This window comes from Pseudorasbora parva, chromosome 1 (assembly GCF_024679245.1).
Source record: "Pseudorasbora parva isolate DD20220531a chromosome 1, ASM2467924v1, whole genome shotgun sequence".
NCBI lineage: Eukaryota > Metazoa > Chordata > Actinopteri > Cypriniformes > Gobionidae > Pseudorasbora > Pseudorasbora parva.
The window spans coordinates 36,080,329-36,103,975 of record NC_090172.1 but is presented as its reverse complement, the minus strand read 5'-3'; the positions used below and the strand labels follow the sequence as shown (position 1 = coordinate 36,103,975).

The window sequence follows — 23,647 nt, the reverse complement described above, 5'->3', positions numbered from 1 at the left end:
GTTTTCAAGATGTACACGGAAACTGAGCAGATCTGTCTCTATACAGATGACACACCACCAGCTGGTCCTTTTTGAAACCACACATGGCCTATTGAAGCAGCCTAATGACATTAAAACCACCAGACCTACATGAATTATGAATAATGGGCTTTGTAGTCTACCAGGCCTGATTAAGATGAAGGAGACGGTGATATGGTCAAGGAAGAGTCACTCATGTCTGTATCAGATTTGTGTTTGATGAAGTAGGGGGGTGGGGTGCTGCTGGCCCTGCATGGACTCTGTTTGCTATGTAGTGCATTGATTTTTCCAAAGCAGTTGTCTGCTTTACCAGGGCTGCATTTTGCATCAAGAGATTTATATTTACCAAATTATTCAATGTGTGATAATGCTATTATCAGAAACTCCATGCCCATTCATACTGCACATACCCTGTCAAATTTTTGAACATCTAGTCTATATCTTTGATATTTAAATGTTAAAAAAGTGTTTTATGTATGCGTCTTACAGATACTGCTAAATGTGAACTGCTAAATTTTTTTCAACAAATTAATATCTCAAGACAACTGAAAGCCATTTGAAAGCTGTATGCACTTCAAAAAAAGATTTAAAGGGTTACTTCAGCGATCAGCATATGGCTTTGTATCAGTAGAAACCCTGGAGTATATCCCCCTGAGACAAGAGATTTATGCATTTTATTTCTGGAAAAATTCCTCTGATGCCGCAAATCGACGATATTTAATAGACTGAACACGCACTGTGAACGACTGCCGCGAGTGTGGTCGCGATTACCTTAGCTCTCATCACGAGAGCTCATTCAGCTCATTCATCACAGTAAATGTAATCTGACTCCTGCAGCGTAAGTGCTGTGACACTCGCACAGCGACTCACTGATTATATTGAACAGACTTAATTGTACAGACAGATTTAATTGTAGTGTCTCTTCTCCAACTCAGTCACCGTAATCCAGTAGCGGTGGCTTTGGGAGTGGCCTCACAGGGCAGTGAAGCATTCTGGGAATTGTTTTCTTTCATCCCCATGAGACAAAATACATTTTCTGTCTTTTCTCAGTCTAGAAGGCACCAAATTCAAAAATAATTTCACATTTTTACTATATTAATGACCCAGTTTAAATACAGATTCATCTTCCCAGCGCTAAAGTACACCTTTAACTATTTACTTGTTTGTTCTAGAAACACCACTATGTGCAATTAATGTAATTCATTCAGAATTTTTGGGGAGTTGTCAATCACTGTACAAAACCGATGAGGAGTGGTGACCGTATTAAGCTGCAGTGTGTATGTGACCTTTAAGATCATGAATCTGTCAGTTAAAGATGTTCTCAAAACTTTGGTTTCCCAGAAACCAGAACACACAAGACTGGGGCTTATTAAAGCTAGATAATGACCCAGGTTTCTCTGTACTGCTGGCAGTAAGAGGATCAAAATGGGAAGAAAATCTGTTCTTCTGTTGAATAGGCCACTGCTGTGGTAATGAGATACCTGAAAGGTCAGGTCATAAAGGGGGTTGGTGCAGTAATATAAAGGTAATGAGTGGCAGGAAAGCCTATTATTGTAAAAGCAATATAAGTCTGGTTAGAGACAAGTACATGTTTTATAGAGTACATAATTCTGTACCTTTCCTTTTAGGTAACATGAGAACTTTTCCTATCTCATGAACCCTGTTTCAGTCTCGACAGCATTTACTGACATTGAAATGTCACTTTTCAACCCCTATGGAAAGAGAAATTGATGCTCTTTAGTTGCAAAGTTTCACTGTGAGCTGTGGGTGTTATCAATTTCATTGTTTGAAAATAGTTTGCTGTATATCAGTAAATGGTGACAACATAACTAATAAGACCAAATGCGGAGTCTAGGCTGATTTAAGTGCAGCCTCTTTATGCTTTAGCCAGATATTTGTTTGCTTATGAAACATGCAGCCACAGTGAGAATGTAGCTCAATATGGGCTCAGTATATCCAGGCCACGCTGGAGTTTTCCCTTTGTATATGTTTATCTGCCCTTTTTCAGCTGTAAATGCCAAGTCTAGTGCAGGGCTAAAGCTGAATAATACACTAAATATTAGCAATATTTTTTGCAGACAATATAAAATGGGATTGTGAAAAACTAAAATGTTAAACATTTTGCTTATAAATGCAGTAAGCCAATTTCACTCCCCTTTTTTTGTCTAATGACAAACGGCTATTAGGAGGTGACACAAATTTGAATGCTGTACTTTAAAATAGATCTGTGCATTAAGTCTTGGACAGTAACTGTAAATTAATAGAACTGTCACTTGTTCTATGTAATGTGTGTTTTGTACTTTGAGTTCAAAAAAGCTTTGTTGTTGCAGATAGAGATATACTTTCTTTTAGCCATATTGCCCAGCCCCATTTGACACTGAACATTTTTGTTAGTTTATAAAAGTGTTTCTATGAATTGGCGTGATATTACGAAAAAAAATGTATACAATAAAGTATACGTATTGATGATACAAGCAAGCAGTTGAGCTTAGGATATGAATGCATTAAATTGCATGTTCCACAGTATTTTCTGTAAGATTGTCTTAAGCTTAATATGGCATTAAGACTCCTGTTCATAATCTGGGTTCAGTGCATCCAGAAAATATTCACAGCACTTCACGTTTTCCACATTTTGTTATTTTACAGCCTTATTCCTAAATGTAATAAATTTATTAGTTTTAATGATAATTATTTAATGATAATTCATTAAAAAATACAACCAAAAAATGAATAAATAAACAAAGTATGTACTGTATAATAGAATGTTATATTTAAACCCAATACAATAATTGTATTTTAAAAATGATACATTGTTTTAGTACATTAAGCCACAATTGTTTATTCATGTAAATGTTTTTGAATGTTCCACTATTTTTAATATTTTTCAATAACGTGATTTTCTCATTTTGAGCGGGGATCTAAATATTCATGACTTGAAACAGTCCGTACCAGTCACGTGATTGAAAACTATGGATTTTTGACATACTGACAACAATACAAATGGATTTTTTTTTTTAATATTAGCATTCAGTGCAAAGAGCCTTAAACTCTTGTGGCACGGTGCGATGTGACAATGTTGTAGACACAACACACCTGTTGTAGACACAATGTACATTTAGACTGTAAATGCAATCCATTTTGCCATGATATGCGCAGCTTGTAGTAGCCTCATTTTTGTACTGCTCTGCAGACAGAAACAATCACAAGTCTTAAAAAGGAATTTGGCTGTTTTGGTGTGTTTTGTGAGCTTCCTGCTGCAGATCTCAGAAAATGTTCCTACCTCTTTTATACTCGTCGATCTCTTAAATCTCAGCTTTACATACCATAATTTGTCCACTTTAACTGTAAAGTGTGAGAGGCAAAAAATAATATTCTCACCATGTCCATGTTCTGCTGAAGAGATGGAAACAAAAGACAGTGGTGTGATGATTGGGATGGGCGAAATGGGTGTTAATGAAAAAACTAAACCAAAAATGTTAATTATTTCTAGCGGAGAACAAAAATCAAGAGTCTCAATAAAGCTGATTGCATTGTCTGATGAAAAGGACTCTTTTTTTGACACAGTAAGAAAACAAATAAGCACAGATTTCCACAGATGATCTCAGTGGAGATTATTTTAGCCGTCAGATTACTGATCATGGCACTCAGTGAGCATTTGATCGTCTCTGACAGTCATCTGTGTGGGTTTGTGGGTTGCTCCTGAGGATAATGCTGCAGCTACAGACAGTAAGGAAGTGGGCGTTTGTTAATTGAGTCTTGCTCATTCTGTTTATTCCTCCCCCATCTTTCCTTTATATCCCCCTGTCTGTCTTCATCTTTCTCAACCTCCATCCATCTCTCATCATTGTCACACTGTTTCTCTCAGAGTGAATTTGTCTGCAGACTGGCATCAGATACTTAATTTATTTTCTGTTGATAGAGGTGTAAATATATATTTTTTGATTTGATCAAATTCAATTTATGCTATTTCAGTGTATCACATTTTTTAGTTTTCATAAACTCTTATATTGAAATGTGGTATGGCATGTTATTAAAAATAGAAATAGGCTATGCCACAGTTTCTAATAGCATATGACTTTGTGATTTGTAATGTCAAAGTATATTTGTTTTTATTGATATTTTCCATGTATGCAATCAGATAATACTACTGTGTTCTGAGTGGCTGCAATGAAGAGCACAATAGATAAATACTAGAACAATCTTTATCTAATTACAAATACTCAGGACTATAGAGGAACACAACCACAACCATAAATGATAACCAACAAAGAACTAAACAGAACAGAGAGTATATATAATATGCAGGGGATAATCAGGAATTAAATAAGATGCATCTGATGATAATCACAGAAACTGCATGTGTCCATTGCCCCCTGTATCCTTAAATGGGGCACTATTTGAGGGGACAGCCATTTGTAGTGGCATCCGAAATGATAGTAGATGTTATTGGGTGCACTCATTCAATCCCAGAATGCATCGCAATAACGAGAACTCAATCCACTCAATCCACTCAATGGTCAGAGAATACCCATAATGCACTGTGAGTCGCACTGAATGCATTCCTGCGTCACCCTAGATGGCGTCTGCAGCTGCATCAATCATCCATCCATTTTCCAAACCGCACTGGTCCAGCAGAAAATCACACAGGTGTGTGTGTATATATATATATATGTGTATATATATATATATATATATATATATATATATATATATATATATATATATATATATATATATATATATATATATATATATATATATATATATATATATATATATATGTGTGTATATATATATATATATATATATGTGTGTATATATATATATATATATATATATATATATATATATATATATATATATATATATATATATATATATATATATATATATATTATAGCCTATATATATATATATATATATATATATATATATATATATATATATATATATATATATATATATTATAGCCTATATATATATATTATAGCCTATATATATATATCATAGCCTATATATATATATATATATATATAATATATATATATATATATTATAGCCTATATATATATATTCATGCTAGTTTCCATGGCAGAGTTCAAGATAAATCTTTTACTGCTAGAGCTGCCAGTTTGCTTTTGTTAAAATAATTATTAAATGGCAAGCACAAACTATGCAAAAGCGGCAGGCCTTCTGGCCCACTCAGTGTCAGAATTCACTCACTCGTTTTTATTCACTCCCTCAAGGACTATATTATTGGAGTATTGTAGGTAATAGTAAATGTGGGTTCAGGGGCTGATTTCAAATACAGCAAGGGACACAATCAAAAGCAACCGAAACTAAACATAGAATGGAAATAGGAATGAAAGAAAACAGAACAGAATTTCAAAATTCGGCTCTAGGGATGTCAAAAGTACCCTACACTACATTGGAACAAAGTCGGTACTGAAATTGTAAAAATTTGACGATGCCAGCATTTAACTCCTGAGTATATCTGGTACCCGCAGCTGTGTTCAGACTCTTCCGTGTTTGTGGCCAGTAGTATACTCTTCCAGACTGTATACTAGTGTATGTGAATATTAAACTACAAAAAAATACGATTTAAATTATTACTCCAGCAGGTTCTGCTGTTCTGTGTGAATGACGATGCACACACACGCACACTCTCGCACGCGACACTCACTGACTGTCCCTGCCAACTGCCGTGTGTCTATATGAGGACATGAACGCATGAACCGTTACTTAATGAGAAGACACTCAAAGGTCTTCATGGCAACACGTCAAAATAAACGTTCGGTGTAACGTGAAGAAATTGACAGAATATTTAGGCTACTGTTGTACAGTAGATTTAGCTACATCTTTATGTAGTAATAATAATAATACGCCTCTACTAATAATAATAATAATTATGCCCAGATGGTTGCTTATTTTTCACTTGATCTTTTTTTTATTAAAGGGATACTTCAGCGCTGGGAAGATGAATCTGTATTTAAACTGGGTCATTAATGTAGTAGTAAGTGGAAATTATTTTTGAATATGGTGCTTTCTGGCCTGAGGAAAGACAGAAAATGTATCAGCACGATCATTTGAATATACACAGGGTTTCTACTGATAGAAATCCATATGCTTATTGCTGAAGTAACCCTTTAACAATGTTTAATTTTAAACAGCATACAGCCTTTAAATGTTTTTTGTATAATCTACTAATAATGATTATCATCGTAAATAATAAACTCATTGAATTTAATAAAATTCAAAAATTTTATTAAAATCATGGAGTTTATTATTTATGATGATCATTTTTTTATGGTATTGGTACCGACTACTGGAATTTTGGTACCGTGACATCTCTATAAAAGACCATTAACATAACAATTATATATATTTATATATATTTATTTATCTCTAAGAGGTAATCTCCAATAATGTGCAAAAATTGGGAGTGGTGTTATTTAAAAACAATACAAAAAAATTAACTAATGATTATTACACCAATGCACGTCTCTATGTGGTTATCTATATATTTTTTGGTAAATAAAATATTATTTGTGTATGTTGAAAAAGTCCCATTTTATAAAAAGGTTATGAGCTCCAGATATCCAATATACAGTATAACTAGACTTAATACAATTTTGTATCATTTTGTCCTCTTTTTTTTGATATGTGAGTGTGTATGACTTTCTGTGTGTGTTTGATGTGTTGTAAGAGTGAGCTAGAGGGTCCCAGCTGTACTGAAGGGTTTGTGTAATGGCTGTAGATTGGAGTGTATTATGAGTGAGTCAGTGCTTTACCAGGAGCTCTCCTCCCACAGTCTGAGCCATCACAAAAACACCTCGCTCCTTTCCTCTGTTTTGAGCACTGACAGTGAGCGAGACAATGTTGAACGCACCAGGTTCAGATCCCACAGCACCATTTTGTGACTAGGTACTTGATTTCGGATGTGCTGTTTTCCGAGTACTGTTCATTAGTTTGTGGCTGGAGGTGTTCTTAAGGGATCAAGTAGATGCTCTTGAGACTGCTGCCTTGATGTTGTCAGAACCTAATCCTAAACCAGTCCTACTGCATGTGTCTAAGAGATCTGGAACAAATGCGATCACAGACACATACGAAAAGGACATCATCTGACACAGGAGAGGCTTTGACTGAGTGCAAATTAATTATTCAAGCCTTTTCTGTACAACACAGATTACAAACACCACTGTGTGTTTGAGAGAGAGAGCGTAATATTTGAGTAGATGTGAAGTGTGTGCGCGCTCAGTATTTGCACTGGAACAGAGTGAGGAGTGTGGGCACAGCGTGCTTCCATGCATGTGTCCGTAGACACTCTGTATTACCAGAACACAAATATTTAGTTTCCTCTATATTTTTGTCTCCTAAACTTTTTTCACATTCAGTAGGTCATGTTTTATTAGAAAACTCCCCCTCCTCCAATTAAATATTGTGGTCACAGTATCACATCATCATGAAAAGGCTGCAAACAAGATAATGAAAGCCAATCACATTCACAACCGTATCGATCCCTTCAGCTGATAAGCAGTCACTACAGAGACAGGCACCATGGTAACTTTGGCCTTGATCTCTCTGAAACTGGAGTTCATCAGCTGGAACACGATGACCAACACACTCAACTGTGAGAGATGCTGCAGACGTTGCCACATCACAAACACACAGAAATGACAGCAGGCTTTCTGATAAGCCAAAATTGTCATCGTTTTTGATAATACATTTGTATTGAATAATAAAAAACTGAATTTGTGGGGAAAATTATACTACATTTTGGAAAAAATTTTTTGAGTGCATTAGTGCTCATTCTTTGTAAATGCATGGATAAGAGCAGCCAGTGAAATTCCTTAACTTTTTTGTTCCATTGGGGAAAAAAGTAACCCAGGTTTGAAACAACAGGATCAAGACATGGAAAGTGTCTAGCAAAAGAGATTACGGAGAAATCATTAAAGAAGAGTACATTCTCCCCCTAGTGGGGAGAGAAGAGATGACAGGGACAGGGTTTACTACAGGGTCTTTCTGTCGTGTAATTTTATATCTTACAGTAATCGAGTTAAATGATTTTCATCATTCTGCTCATTACTAGTCAATGTTTATTCATTTGTGGGATTGTGTGTTTGCCTGGGTATGTCTAGCCATGTATAATGCATTTCTTTTAGCGTGTTGAAGCCTTCTCACTTTTGCTAAAGTTACACAATCTGCAGACCCTAAGTTCTGAGAGATAATGAGAGGAAAAAAGTGATGACTGATTATGAAAACACTTCACATGTGTAATTGATTTCATATTGAGCCAAGTTTTTGTGATTTTTGTTACAGTAATATTTTGGGTTGTATACTTTAGAGCCATTTTTAAGATGATGATGATGGTTATAATGATGACCTCCATTATGTATATTAAAGTTTTTGACAAAATTAACGACCTCTAATAGAAATAGAAAACACAAAAAAGACAGACAGTGAAAATAGACAACATTATTTGCTTTATCTTAGGGGTGTTATCAACGGGCTTTTTAAAATGTATTTTATACTGTTGTCTGAGGTCAACTTTATGTTTGTGTGGTTTTTACATTCAAAAACATAACTAATAAGTAATAGGCTATTTTTTTTACACTGGTTTTGAGGGTCCCTCGACTCCATCCAGAAGGCAATGTTTTCGCACTGTAGACTAGAAACGGCCACTGCTAGGATTGGGTAAGATTTACATATAAGAACTTCTGCTCCCCTGTCAGTTCACATGAGGGAGGGATTGTTTTGAAAGCGCCAACTGGAAAGATTCTTTCACAGGGCTCGCAAAACAACTTTATCAAACAAACACAATGATTTATTTCTCATCCATCCGCGATTGATTGGAATATTTTTTTTGTATTACTTGGCCCATCTGATCGGTGGATACAGTGAGGAAAATAAGTATTTGAAAACACTGCTATTTTGCAAGTTCTCCCACTTAGAAATCATGGAGGGGTCTGAAATTGTCATCGTATGTGCATGTCCACTGTGAGAGACATAATCTAAAAATATGATGTATGATACAGCTGCAAATAAGTATTTGAACACCTGAGCAAATCAATGTTAATATTTGGTACAGTAGCATTTGTTTGCAATTACAGAGGTCAAACATTTCCTGTAGGTTTTCACCAGTTTAGCATCTTCAATGCTCTAACTGAGGGAAGGAGGTTGTTCCCCAAAATCTTGCAATACATTACCCCGGTCATCCTCTCCTTAATACAGTGCAGTCGCCCTGTCCCATGTGCAGAAAAACACCCCCAAACCATGATGCTACCAACCAAATGCTTCACAGTAGGGATGGTGTTCTTGGGATGGTACTCATCATTCTTCTTCCTCGAAACACGTTTAGTTGAATTATGACCAAAAAGTTCTATTTTGGTCTCATCTGACCACATGACTTTCTCCCATGACTCCTCTGGATCATCCAAATGGTCCTTGGCAAACTTAAGACGGGCCTGGACATGTGCTGGTTTAAGCAGGGGAACCTTCCGTGCCCTGAATGATTTTAAACCATGATATCTTAATGTATTAGCAACAGTAACCTTGGAAATGGTGGTCCCAGCTCTTTTCAGGTCATTGACCAGCTCCTCCTGTGTAGTTCTGATCTTGCATGGAGCCCCAGTCCGAGGGAGATTGACAGTCATGTTTAGCTTTTTCCATTTTCTAATGATTGCAAAGGACCTATTTTCACCAAGCTGCTTGGCAATTTCCCCGTAGTCCTTCCCTGCCTTGTGGAGCTGTACAATTTTGTCTCTAGTGTCTTTTGGAGTGGAGGTGGACATTTTAAAGGCAGACTAACAGGTCTTTGAGGGTCAGAATTCTAGCTGATAAACAGGTGTTCAAATACTTATTTGCAGCTGTATCATATGAATAAATAGTAAAAAAAAATATATATATATTGTGATTTCTGGATTTTTTTAAAAGATTATGCCTCTTATAGTGGACATGCACCTACGTAACCTATTGTTATTATTATTATTATTTCTGTTTTATTATCAGGACCCACAAATATTCCCCCATTGCATTATTATACATTATATTCAACATTATGTATAGTTGTTGTATGATTCTATGTAATAAGTTCAAATGTAATTAATGTCACTGAAACTGAAACACGCTTTCGATGCAGGCAGCATCTCTCCCCATGCCTGCAATGCCCTGCCTCTCCTGCTATTAATGCAGTAAGAATGAACCATCTGAAATGCTTTGAATAATCATACCACTAAAACTAAATGTGATCTGGTGATTTAAATTATGTTTGCGGTTTCACTAAGGAGTTTCGCTTTAAATGATGTTTGCACGTTAACTTTGAGGAGTGTCGCTTTCACTCTGTTCTGCGCTGTTCTGGCAGCGCGTGCACTTCAGATGATCAATGCAATCCGTCACAGCTCTAATCGCAAGAAAGCTCGTCAGAATGACCGCTCTCAAACTGTAAATGTTTAGCCCATCCAAGAATTTTAATTCTGCATTTGCTCCCTCTCATGTTGTTTTTAAGCGTCACACAACCACTTGAACCACTTCTTCAGAAGACTAAAGAATGTTTGGATTAGACACTTGATTAGTTATGTTTACATGCCTTTATGACATTCTTTGCATCTTTTAAGTTTGAGAGGAATGGAATTTAAAAATGGAGGGACATAAATCCCTCTGGTTTCATAAAGAATATCCTCATTTGTGTTTGGAAGTTAAATGAAAAACGACACGATGGTAAGTAAATACATGATGACAATTTACATTTGTGGTAGCCTACATTTGTTAATAAAACAACTCTATATCGCGAATCATATCGTTTCCATCAACGATACATACCATCATATTTTTGTATCGTGATATATCGTTTAACGATATACCGTTACACTCCTAGTAGCAAGGGAAAACACATAGCCCTGGACACTGGGCTTTGCGAGCCGTATACATGTCCGAGTCTGATCGCAATGAACCAACAAATAAAGGATTTTTTAGCCTGTGACAACATGCTAAGGTATATTCTATTAGACACGTACACACAATCTGTAACAATGCAATATCTACTAGCACATATAAAACACATGTTTTACTCACATAAGTGTGTTGCACCATTTCTGTCAGGTCCAATATAGAAGGCACAGTATTGTTTAATCTCAATATATCTGCAAATCCAGTATTGACCTGTTTTTATTTACAAACAATTCTGCAGTGAAATGAAGCAAACAAGGCATAGCGCAATATCTTGCTATCTTTGACATGTTTATTGCTCGTTAACGCGATCCGTTTAGCTCCACGATACGGTAGGCGGGGCTACAGAAGCAGGCGTACATAGTTATCTGTTGAGGTGGCGTTTCCCCGTTCTATTATGTCATTGATCAATATACACTCACCTAAAGGATTATTAGGAACAGCTGTTCAATTTCTCATTAATGCAATTATCTAATCAACCAATCACATGGCATTTGCTTCAATGTATTTAGGGGTGTGGTCCTGGTCAAAACAATCTCCTGAACTCCAAATTGAATGTCAGAATGGGAAAGAAAGGTAATTTTAAGCAATTACAATTGCAAATCAAATTGATTTCTTGAACATGACAGTGAGTTCACTGTACTAAAATGGCCCCCACAGTCACCAGATCTCAACCCAATAGATCATCTTTGGGATGTGGTGGAGCGGGAGCTTCGTGCCCTGGATGTGCATCCCACAAATCTCCATCAAATGCAAGATTCTATCCTATCAATATGGGCCAACATTTCTAAAGAATGCTTTCAGCACCTTGTTGAATCAATGCCACGTAGAATTAAGGCAGTTCTGAAGGCGAAAGGGGGTCAAACACAGTATTAGTATGGTGTTCCTAATAATCCTTTAGGTGAGTATATTTGAGAGCTCTCGTTTGCTGGGCCTGGTGTCAGTAAAAGCTTTACTTTTTCAGCTCTGAAACTCACAGGATACTCTTATATCACAATTAACTATATATATCAAAGGCTCAAGGGAAAGTTGATTTCTCAATTTATCACCTCTTTAAGCTATGCATCTGTGGATGTGAATTATGTCCACATTATCTGTGGAATGTGGACAAAGGAAGTACAGTAATAAAATATATGTTCTTCATTTTTGTTTATTATATCAGCTTGTGTTCTCATGTGCAGAAAAAAATCAAAAGCCAACAAATCATCACCTCTGTATGTGTGTGTGTGTGTGTGTGTGTATGTTTGGGGTCTCCTTTAAGAGTGCTAAAAATAGTTTCCTACAGGACCCTGTTCTCAATCTAAGTGTGTGCCTGCGGTCTGTAGCTCATATTCTATTTGAGGCTGATTCTTTTACCAGAACCAAGTTTTACCCCTGACCCATCTCGGTCTCACACGCATACAACATTAACACAAACACAGACTCACATAAGGAAGTGTCACAACAGGAAGTAGGGGGTGTTGGGGAAGAAAGATTTAAGCTTGTTGAGACTCTGGCTGCGAGGGTCAGTTGTTACACTAGCTGTGTATGAGAGTAAGTTGATTCAATCTGGCAATCTGGCAGGCCTGAAAGAGAGAGAGAAATGTGGGCTCACAGGGGGAAATGGGTCTTGCCCCCCACCCCTCCGCCTCAACCTCAACTTCACCACAGGTAAGACTAAACCTGCTTGTGCATCCATGGACTCAGCTTTTGATGGCCCATGCGGCTTTTGTCAAATCATTTAGCTGTAAGATTGAAGCTTCTGAATTTAAGATTGAAAATCTCTGATCAGCATCATAAAGACATTGCAACATTCAGATCTGAATCCAACTGCAAGATCTGGCAGTTAAAAAGGTATGAAAAGTATTACATTTAAAGTTTCCAGATGACGTGCCTATATTCTGCAGTGCAAACTACTGTCCTATAAGACCACGTATATATTATAGCAACATCCAAATATTACCCTTACTGTATAGATTTTTTTTTTAACATATGTATCTGCTAGGCAGTATGCAATTTCGGAGACAGCCTATTTATACTCTTGTACGCATTAGTGTGTGAGTGTTTGAACTTCTGTAAATGTGGTTGCAGGCATACAGTAACTGTACTATCTATTAAACTAAAAGTTCATTAAATATGAGCCATTTCATTTTCACTGCTGTTTTTGCAGAAAGTGGTATTCTGAAACGAACATAAATGCAGGCAAAAAATATTTACATTTCACATTTATGCTTTTACCCAAAGCAACTGACATTGCATTTTATCAATCATCCATTCCTAAGGAGTTGAACCTCTGACATTGCCCATTACTAGCGTCATAAAATGCATGTAAATATGAATGCCACTTTTGCATCTCATTCAGCACTCTCGCAATAATAATCCTGGTGTGCATGTAAACATAGGTTTCTGTTTAAAGGCTTATAGCTAATTGTTCTGTTTCCTTGATTGTTTTAGTCAAGATATTTAGTCTGGTTATCACCACACCTGCATATGTGACAGCTCTTATCTCATAATCGCATCACACTATAGAGTGTGTGTGTGAGAGAGAAAGTGAGCGATGTGGGGTTGTCAGATATTTCTATGCATGTAAGGAGATTACACAATTTAATAATAATTCCAGTTGAATTTATTGTAGTATCTGTCCCTAATTCCGATGATGCTAGATGCCTCAAATTAACCACAGTCACTTTCTCTGTGTTATAAATATTACAAATATATAATCTATAAATACACAAGTACACTAGAAACGTATGTTTGACTTGAGTAAGTGTAACTTGAATAAATAAATAAATATATAAAGCATTGGTTTAATGGATTTTAAGTACAGTCAGAAATGCCTGCAGGCATGCAGTTGCTCGATGTAACCACAAGGTGGAAATCCAGAATAGAGATGCACAAATCATAATTTCTGCAGAAATAGTTTTAGACTCTACAGTCTCTTCTGTGAAAAGGGTAATTTGCTGCTTGAATAAAGATTCTTTAATAGAATGTGTACTGCTGTGGTAAATGTAAATGTGGACTGATTTGAGATGGAAATCTCTCCCTGATGTTTCTGGTGGGATAGGCTGAATCCAGGTTACTCCTACACAGCTATATTTCATACCCACCTATAATTTAATCGGTCCTATTTTCACCCCCCCCCCCCCAACCTCTTTCTTTCTCTCTCTCTCTCTCTCTCTCTCTCTCTCTCTCTCTCTCTCTCTCTCTCTCTCTCAACACACACATATTGCGAACAGAAGAATAGCAGGAAACAAAATCTGGTTTGTGGTCCAACCGTAATTGTGTTTGACTCCCATTTTAGTGACGTAATTTCCTTCCTTCACAGGAAGTCTGTAGTGAGTGTGAACAGGAGTTATAGCGGAGAGGAATCATTCTGCTGTCTTATTTTATTGACACGTTTATAGTACACTCACTAACACAGCGCGATATGACCCAATGAGAATACTTTGCTTCAGGTTCTTGTGGTTCTGTCCTAAAAAGACTTATTTTAATATCATAGAGATTCTATGTTTTCATTTTAATTTCGTCTCATGTTTTCATCAATTCTCTCATTTTTATTTTAACAAAACATTTTTTAACAGTAGTTAATTAATACAAATGTAACTGTTCATTGTTAGTTCATTTTAGCTCAGGTCCAATTAATATTATCAGATCCAACTTTTGATTTTAGAAAAACATGAGTAAATGTTGAAATTGACATCAACTGAATCTGAATCAACATGCACCAATGTTAAATTCTGCTGTATCCTAATCGTTGTTAACATGTATTCATTACTTCAATGAGCACATTTTTTTCTGCCTTAAATGAATACATTGTTTAAAGGAAGTGTATGGAAGATTGTGGCCAAAACTGGTACTGCAATCACTATCTGTACCCCGAGTGAGAGCGATTACTTATGATAGCAAAATGATCTTGAGACAAATGCTTCCTTTAAAGTTCGTTGAGAGTTTATGAACAGAAAATACAGTGCTTCACTTAACCGTTATCTTTGTCTCTGCAACGCCTGTCGCGCGCGTGTGTGTGTGCGTGCGTGTGTGTGCGTGTGCGTGCGTGTGCGTGCGTGTGCGTGCGTGTGCGTGCGTGTGCGTGCGTGTGCGTGCGTGTGCGTATGTGTGTGCGTGTTCTGCATGATAACTGACGCATTGTGCTCTGCTTTATTAGTGTTTCTTTCCGCTTGCGCTGCTTGAGCTTATAATGCTTTTGTTCTTTAGGCATATATATAATTTTTTACATACTGTTTAATGTTTTAAAAACTACAAGATATAACGTAAGCGTGTTGTGTACATTGCCTAATCATAAGCTTGTTTAGAAATGGTGACGACATGTTGATCAAAAAACGTCTCTCATTTTCTCAAAATACCTAATTTAAATAAACGAATATTCAAATATATGTATATGTATATGAAATATGTATTTTGGGAAAATGCCCATCCCTAATAAAAATAATAGTCCAATCAATCACGGGTGGATGAGAAATAAATCATTGTGTTTGTTTGATAAAGACGTTTATGAGCCCTGTGGTCGAGAGAATCATTCTGGTTGCCTCTTCTCCCTCACTCTCTGCTCTCCATCATGTGAACTGTTAAACTGACAGGGGAGCTTAAGCTCATTAAATATGCAAATATTATCCAATCCTAGCCGTGGGCGTTTACATCCAAGTCTCCAGTGCCATCAAATCCCAGCGTTTTGGAGAGAGCCTCAAAACCAGTGTAGAAAATAGCCTATAACTTATTAGTTATGATGTTTTTGAATGCCAAATCCACACGAATATCGTTAGTTGACCTCAGACAACAGTATTTCAAATAAAAAAATAGCAGAATCAAACTAAAGTTTATTAGTTTGCATCCCTAAATATTTGTTTTGCTTTTTTACATTTACATTGTAAAACAGTATAATATTAACAATTTTAAATGTTGAGTTTATCTTGCACTTCATGAACATTTACTGAAGCATCACACTGGATTCATCATCAGCATCCAGCAGCTGAACATTAAGCCTGCCTCTACTTTAATTTGATTGGTCATGTCTAACATTGATATTGACTAGCGCTTAGGCCTGTCGCGATAGTCGATAAATCAATTAATCGCACGATTAAAAAAAATGAGCTCTAATTTTACTGGCCGCGATAATTTCCATATGCATGCTTTTTTGTTTTCCTCGTCTCTCTCGTTGACTGCGCGCGCCTCGTCCGTTTGGGGAGGTGTTTATACTCGACGCGCAGACCGGGTGCGGTGTGATGAGACGTCATTCTCGGCCAGCAGATTCGTCTGGAACTCATGGCTCTTCGGTTGCGGAGCCACACGCAAAGTTACGAAATTTGACGTGCACAACGGCAAGCAAATTGGGTCTCGCGCTCTGCGTCGATGTCATTTTTGCTGCGCGTACCCTCGCGCTCGAGCAGACGCGTCGTGTATGAACGAGGCTTAAAGCTACACCGAAGTTTAAAAATATAAGTTAATTCTTCAGTTCAATCTTTGTGTGCTAAAGGCTCATGAGTTCCTGTAGAGATAGCAAAACACATTCTCCTTTTTTGTCTAATAAATGAAAAGCATGTCATCAATGTCTTCTCTCTCACTGTATCAAAATATCACTTTCCTCAGAGATGGGCAAGTTCAGTTTGTGCATGATTAGACTATGATATAACAATTTTTTTTAATACGGTATCTTAAATTTATGGATTAAAAGAAAAAAACAACAACAAGGACCGTACAGAACGGAAAACCATGACCCTAAATCCGTGATAGGAGCCGAACCGTTGGTTTTTCGAACTGTGCAGCCCCGCCACCCCTAATATGCTCCTAAAACACAATCATCCATTGCAGTTTTCATCCATTTTATTTATTGTTTTAAACAGACTGAGAGTCCATGCTTTAATTGTTTTTGGTTGTTTTGTTTATGTTTTGTAGAAATTAAAGTTTATTGATCTTTGAAAAGGTGCACCTGCATTTTTATGCCATTATCATTATTTTAGATGAAAATGGTCTTAGAACGACCATATTATCGTTTATCGCAATAATTTCTTGGCCAATTTATCGTCCAGCAAAATTTATCGTGACAGGCCTACTAGCGCTCTTAGACTGAAGGACATGACAGCTCAGATGAGAAGGTTGGTCGTTGATCTCGGTGTTGTGCAACATCCGGCCAGTACCAAAGTAGAGTTAATATTAGGCAATTTCACAATCTTTATTATACACCTCGGGGAAAATACAGATGTCCAGATCTCTGGGACCTCAAGGGTGGGTCTGGGTATAACCCTGTTTATATGGTTTTAGTTAACTATAATAACCATTGTCCACAATATGAGAGTGAAGGAAATATGACACTGTATTGTATTTTGGTTGTTAATCTTTATGTAACTGTAAACGTTGTAAAAGAAAACCCTTCCACAGATGTTATGGAGGCACACACAGACATCCCTTTTAACACACGCATGCAAGGATTTGACAGCAATCAATAACCGAGAACCTGAGGCGATCTCTCTTTTCATCCTTTCCTCTCATGCCTTTTGCTTTCTTTCTTTTTCTCAGTGTCAAACTGCATTTATCCACTACTAGAAGATCCTCCTCCTACCTGCTCTCCTGTTACAAGTGTGCTTGCTTTGAATAGCCACAAACTCATTGTTCTGTATTTGTGCGTGTGTGTGTGTTGTACATTTGCTTCATATGTTTCTGTGACCTCAGTTATGCCTTTTATCTATAGCCAGTTCTATACAGAGGTTATTTTCCTTCCAACTCAAGGCAGCCATTTGTCTATCTATAAGTGACATTTCTGAACAAAACTAGATGGACTACTGATCTGATCTGCTAAACTGTCAGCTGCTTTTTCCAGTGTCAGAGATCACATTTTCTTCCAGAGCCTCTATCAGAGGGATCAATAGATTGTGAGATAGGTGTAAAGATGTAAGATCTTTACACCTAGAAGAAAAAAAAACAATCAGGCACCTGGAGGGGCAGCTACATTTGGGGTCCTAGGAATGAGTCTCTTCTGAGTTTGACACTTCCTGGTGTGGTGTAATGTTTGTGAGTGTAACAGGCAGCTAGAGCGTATGTGTATGCCACTGCATTGGCAAGCGTGTGTAAGTGCAAGAGACAGCCACCGTGGGAGGAGAACAAGAGATGAGCGCTTGAGAGAGAGATATATGAAGAGAGGACTGAAGGAATACTCTTTGCTTTATGGCTCTGCTTAGACCAGGACTGTAAGAACTTCCTGAGAGGGAGAGAGAGAGAGAGAGAGAGAGAGAGAGAGAGAGAGAGAGAGAGAGAGAGAGAGAGAGAGAGAGAGAGAGAGGGAGGAAGGAAAGAGAGGAGGGGAGGGAGGGAGGAATGTTGGGGTTTGCTTATAGGATTAAGTGTCTTGAAGGCGGATGGGAAGCGGATCACACGTGGAAGTCTGCAAGGATCTGGAGCACTGAGCACTGTTCGTGTTGTCCTCCCTCTCTTTCTGAGAGGCAGAGAGCAGGATGGTGCGACCCTTATCTTCTGGTTTTTCTTGTCATCAGAACTCTCTGACTGCATGACTTTGGGATCGGTTACGATATTTTGATTGACGGCCAAGGCTCTTGATGGAGCAGGAGCTAGGAGCAGGTTCACAGGGCAGGGAAGAGGTCACAACCTCTCTGGCCTCCACGTCCGCTTCTTCATCCAATTCTGACCTCCCGTCCAACCCCTTGCCTGAGGGTGAAAGAGTCGTGGTGGGTCGCCGGCATAGCAGCAGGACTTTTTCAGGGTTACGGCTGTTTGGAAGGAGGTGAGTCGAACAGGCACCTGATGAGTGCGTTCTGAGCTCACCGTAGTCCACTTGTGTTTGTCTATATGTTGATGTAAAGAAAGATTGTATTTATGAGAACTTGCGGAGAGTGTGTGCGCGGGTGCTAAAGTTTCCATTCAATGTTTCCATCTCAAACCTGAGCCCTGTAATGTGTATTTGCAGTAATAGCGTGTCTGTAGCGCAGTGCATGTTACCTAACCAGACTGTGCCTCACTGTTTGTGTTGTGTTCAGGCTGGGCTTAGTTTTGCTGTTCTGGTAGCGACAGCTAGTCTATGACACAAAAAATAATCAGCAACATATTTGATTATTAATTATTCACATCTGTGGTTCACTGTTCATGAAAAAACATCTGTTACTATTATACAGTAGTGAATAACACACTATCGACTAAAGACATCTGGAAAACAAAGGATGCAGCAGAGTAAGCTAATGAAAAGTGCACAACCCAAGTTGTTCTAAACATTAGAAATCATCATATTTAGCGCTTCAAACAAAAAACATGCAATAACAATATATTATACATTATAACGATAACATTAATAATATGCTTATATGTGACACAATACACATATTTTTATGAAGGCACTAAATGGATTTTAATGGAGTGTATGCTCAGATTATTGAATTTTCATTTCTACAATGGATCATGTAACATTTTGTATGTGCTTTTGTTTTTCTGAAATATATTATTTATAATTAAATTATTTTTTACTTCTACTTGCAGATGGTAAGCCATCATTTTAAATTGTAACCCTTTTTTGCACAGAATGTTTATTGCACAACTTTTAGGGAAATATTTACTATATTTGTTTTTATTGTTTTCTGTTTCTGCGGCATTGCAGTGTACAGTTCATGTACTATTTTTATTATTATATAATTATATAAACTATTTATATAGTTTTTTGTATAATACTAAAATATTTTAATTTGAGCTATATATCATTGCACATTACTTAAATATGCATGCTACAATGGATAATTTACCTTAGATGCTGAAAATCCTGCTGAGAGTTTTCCCGCTTGGACTTTTAATTGCCTGTGATTTGATTTGTGAATTTAATTTGGTCATGTGTCTGATGTGGACAGATAAATTGCACTGTCTGGTTAGGACACTTTATTAGGCTGGCCATCCATCCAGGTTGTTTCCCTGCCTTCAGCCTGGGATACTGGGATAGGCGTCAGCACCCCTGTGACCCTACACAGGATAAGCGGTTTGAGAATAGCTTTATGGATGGATAGGTTTGGGTTAGTCATTTTCTATTTTTAATCTGGTTTCTTCCTATCTGTCACGGTTTCAACAGTTTCAAAGAGCAAACAGAATATAATGGACTGATAACTGAGTGAGAGAGAGCAGGGGAGAGGTGGATGGTATATAGGATATGCAAACTCATCCCATCCCATCCTCGTATCCATGACGTGTATATAATGTTGTTGTCGAACATAAAGAGATCACGGTGATTAGTTATGTCATAGTGTGGCAGAATGGGAGGATTTGCTTGGCTAAAATGATGCACGTTAATGTCAGCTATATAAGGTTTGACTGAAGCCTTTTCAGCATGACAACATTTTTATCACTTCTATTACCTCTCGCCTTCTCAGCACTGCATGTGTTTCCACTGATGAGACAGCTCCTGCTGTGTGCTTTAGTGTGTCAAGCCTATTAATTGATGCAAGAAGATGATTAGAGATGTAAGAAGAGGATGTCAATCAGACTGAATTATTAACTTTCACTGGTAGAGCTCGATTTCTCTGGGATCACTTTATTCTCAGACGGATCACAGTAATAATAAAGACTAGAGCGAGTATATGTGTGTGTGTGTGGGGGGGGGGGGGGGGAATACGTGTGTCTTTACTGCATGCTGTGTGAGAGATTTAGACTCACGAAATGTAAAATCAGCTTTAAAGATGGTCATAATTTATATTTTTACTTCCTCTGCTTACACACCTCTCTCTCTTTTTGTGTACTCTGTCATTTTGTTTGTTTATATTTTTATGGCTTTGTAAGCAATCTCAGGCAGGGTTAGTTATGGAACCCCTCCCACTGTTTGTTTTTGTTTACTTTTCTGTTGTTGAATACTCAACTGAGTTTACATCTAGAGCTTCTGTGACATCAGAGATGACGTTGAGCACAAATCAGAACGAGTGTGTGTAAATACATTAACCTTAGTGTACTTTGGGGTATGATGGGATATTTCTGATCGTGTCCTGGAACTCTCTGTGTCACCATGGCAACCCTATGTCAGACTGGAAGAACTCAGCGGAGACGCATTTATCATGTGAGATCTGGGTCATCTCCACATATAACTCTGTGTGACAAATAAGCCATGGGAACATTTGACAATACTGATTCCTGTCATGTACTGTATGTGTCAATGTCTGATGTCCTCTAAGACTGCTCATATTTTTATAAGTGTGTGTATTCACTTTATTTCAGAAGCCATTCTGTTCATCAAATTACCATGCTGCTGCCCCCATATTTGGGCCTATTCAAAAACCCAAATACCATTTTCTCATTACATTATACAATTAAAGTATTTATTCCAATAGCCACACACACACTGTCGCTAAATTCACCTTGTACTGCTTAATGCTGTTCTGTATACACAGAGTTCCGTGACAACCACATACAAAGACTCCATTCTGTCTGTATGAAACTGAACTGAACAACTGGTTGTTAATAATGTATATTAAAGCACATTAGACATTGCTTTTGTATGCACAATAAAAAGCCTTGACTCATTTGTGTTGCCAGGTCTTGCTAGAAAAAAATACAGCAAATAAGAACAAGCCCTTAATAAAGCTAAAGAAATAAATCATTTTTTTAGATTGAAACGAAGACCAAAATATAGCTGCTAGCAGGAATTAGATGGCTGGGAGCATCAGACCAACTGCAACAATGAGTAATTCAAGACATTTTTAGATAATTTTATGCAAAAAATCTAAATCAAATGTGTGGTCAGTGTGAGGTGATAATGATATGTACATAGTTTGGTGGCAATTTGCCCCAAAAGAGTTACAGCCTCATAATCAGTTTGAATTCATGCCATCAATTTTGTTGATGCATTATTTGAGATCGGTTTAGTCAATAAATAAAAGCTTTTTTGCCAGTATGCTGTAAAGGTGGTCTGAGCCAATTTTGGTGAAAATCGATCCAACGGCCCAGGATAAGTTTTAGGGCTGCAGCTATCGAGTCTTCTTGTAATCGATTAATCTAGATAATAATTAATCGGATCAATTAATCGGATAATAATTACTTTTTTCTTTATTAAAGAGCAATACTAAATATGTACGAGAAAATAAGACAGCTATTTAAAAATTTACATCTAATTTGTTTTCTTTTTAGAAAAAATACGTTTTATTGTTACAATTGCACATTAATAACTGTGAAACTAAACAATTTTAATGTATACAATTACCATATTATATTATATAAAAATCTGTTTCAAATTACTTTAAAAAGGTAAATAGTTCAATCTAAAACTAAATTTACACCAATATACCAAAATAATAGTATAAATAACAATAATACCTAAACATTGTATTTATGTTGTGCAACTTTAATGTTTCAGCTTCAGCTCAGGCATGACATAAGCCTTTACTGTCTTCTGAAGGCTTTGTGGCTTTTGTAAGAAGCAAAAAAATATTGGACAGGGTAACTTGAAGAACAAGAGAAGAGATGTGTGGATCAGCTCTAACTTCACTGAATTCGCTGTTAAAAAAAACAAACCATCCACCCGCACCCAATCGTCACAGATTCAAATACTCAGTGTTAAGCGCAATGTTATCGTCATATTAGCTACACTGAAGTAGGTTGCTTTAAAAAAAAAAAAACTTCTTTGGCGAAATTCCATTTTTAACCTAAACCAATACATCACACAGGAGTTAGCGCTGGAACATGAGCAAACACAAGAGATGTGTTTGTATTCAATTCAGATAAAGTACATCGCACAGAGCTAGGCTATATTTTGAGCTAACCATTCACTGAAATTTATGTCATTTAATGATTCACCCTTATACAGTGATTCATGACTGTTTGAATCTTTATTTGAGGTTTGAAAACAAACGCTGAAGAGAAGACAAGGCTGAATAAAGTTGTAGTTTTTGTTATTTTTGGACCAAAATGTATTTTCGATGCTCCAAGAGATTCTAATTAGCCAACTGATGTCACATATGGACTACTTTGATGATGTTTTTATCCTTCTCATTAATGATATAAATTTCATTTTTGGGTGAACTAACCCTTTAAGTTAGTAGCTATAAATATGATTAAAGTGTGATATTTAAATTACACAAATCAGTGAAAGCACACATCTCTGAAAGCACGAGCGCTGCTCATCACACACACACACACATGCACGCACGCACACACACACACACTCGTTACAGCTTGTTCTGATGTTTGCTACGCCTAGTGTTGAGAACATTTTAATGTTTTGAAGATATTATCAAGTATATATAAAGTCTCATTAAAGATTTCACACAGATCACAATGACGGTGATCCATTTAAAAAGGCTGCAAACTCCATCGCTTCATGTATCTCCTCAGCTGACACGCGAACTCTCACGAATGAAATGTTCAGCATCGCATTCTGAAGCTCAACACACAGTTGTCTTTATTTAAAAATAGTGAGACTAAATGATATCAAATGAGAGTGCTGATGCCACTCTCTCTTGCATTGCAGTCTTTGATCTTGATCAAAACTAAAGTTAAAGAATGACACGCATTAATTTGATTTTACCGTGAAATGAGAGTTCTGCGTCTTTATTAAAATCAACACATTCATTATTTCTCTCATCCACCCGCAATTTTTGGGATGTTTACCCACCTGAACCACAGATATAATCGCAATCCGCTCATGCTCCGTGTCCTTACACAAAAAAATTCTTTCTGCAACATAAATGGTTTAAACGAAGCTTCGAGGCAGATGATTTTAAAA

General features: G+C 37.0%; 1 protein-coding gene across 6 annotated transcripts in view; it reads left to right on the top strand.

Moving 5' to 3' along the window:
• The window catches only part of dgkza (diacylglycerol kinase, zeta a), a 123,734-nt gene that overhangs the window by 7,024 nt on the left and 93,063 nt on the right, over nucleotides 1-23,647 (top strand). Inside the window, exon 1 of one of the 6 annotated variants that reach the window (XM_067439259.1) lies at nucleotides 12,459-12,612. The exons of 3 other annotated variants lie outside the window; for them this stretch is intronic. In XM_067439259.1, coding sequence (XP_067295360.1) covers nucleotides 12,545-12,612 — 68 coding nt within the window. In that variant the 5' untranslated portion in view covers nucleotides 12,459-12,544. Of the gene's footprint in view, nucleotides 1-12,458; nucleotides 12,613-18,231; nucleotides 18,689-23,647 lie in introns of those variants that run through there. 2 more of the 6 variants (XM_067439238.1, XM_067439267.1) reach the window with 2 other exon arrangements.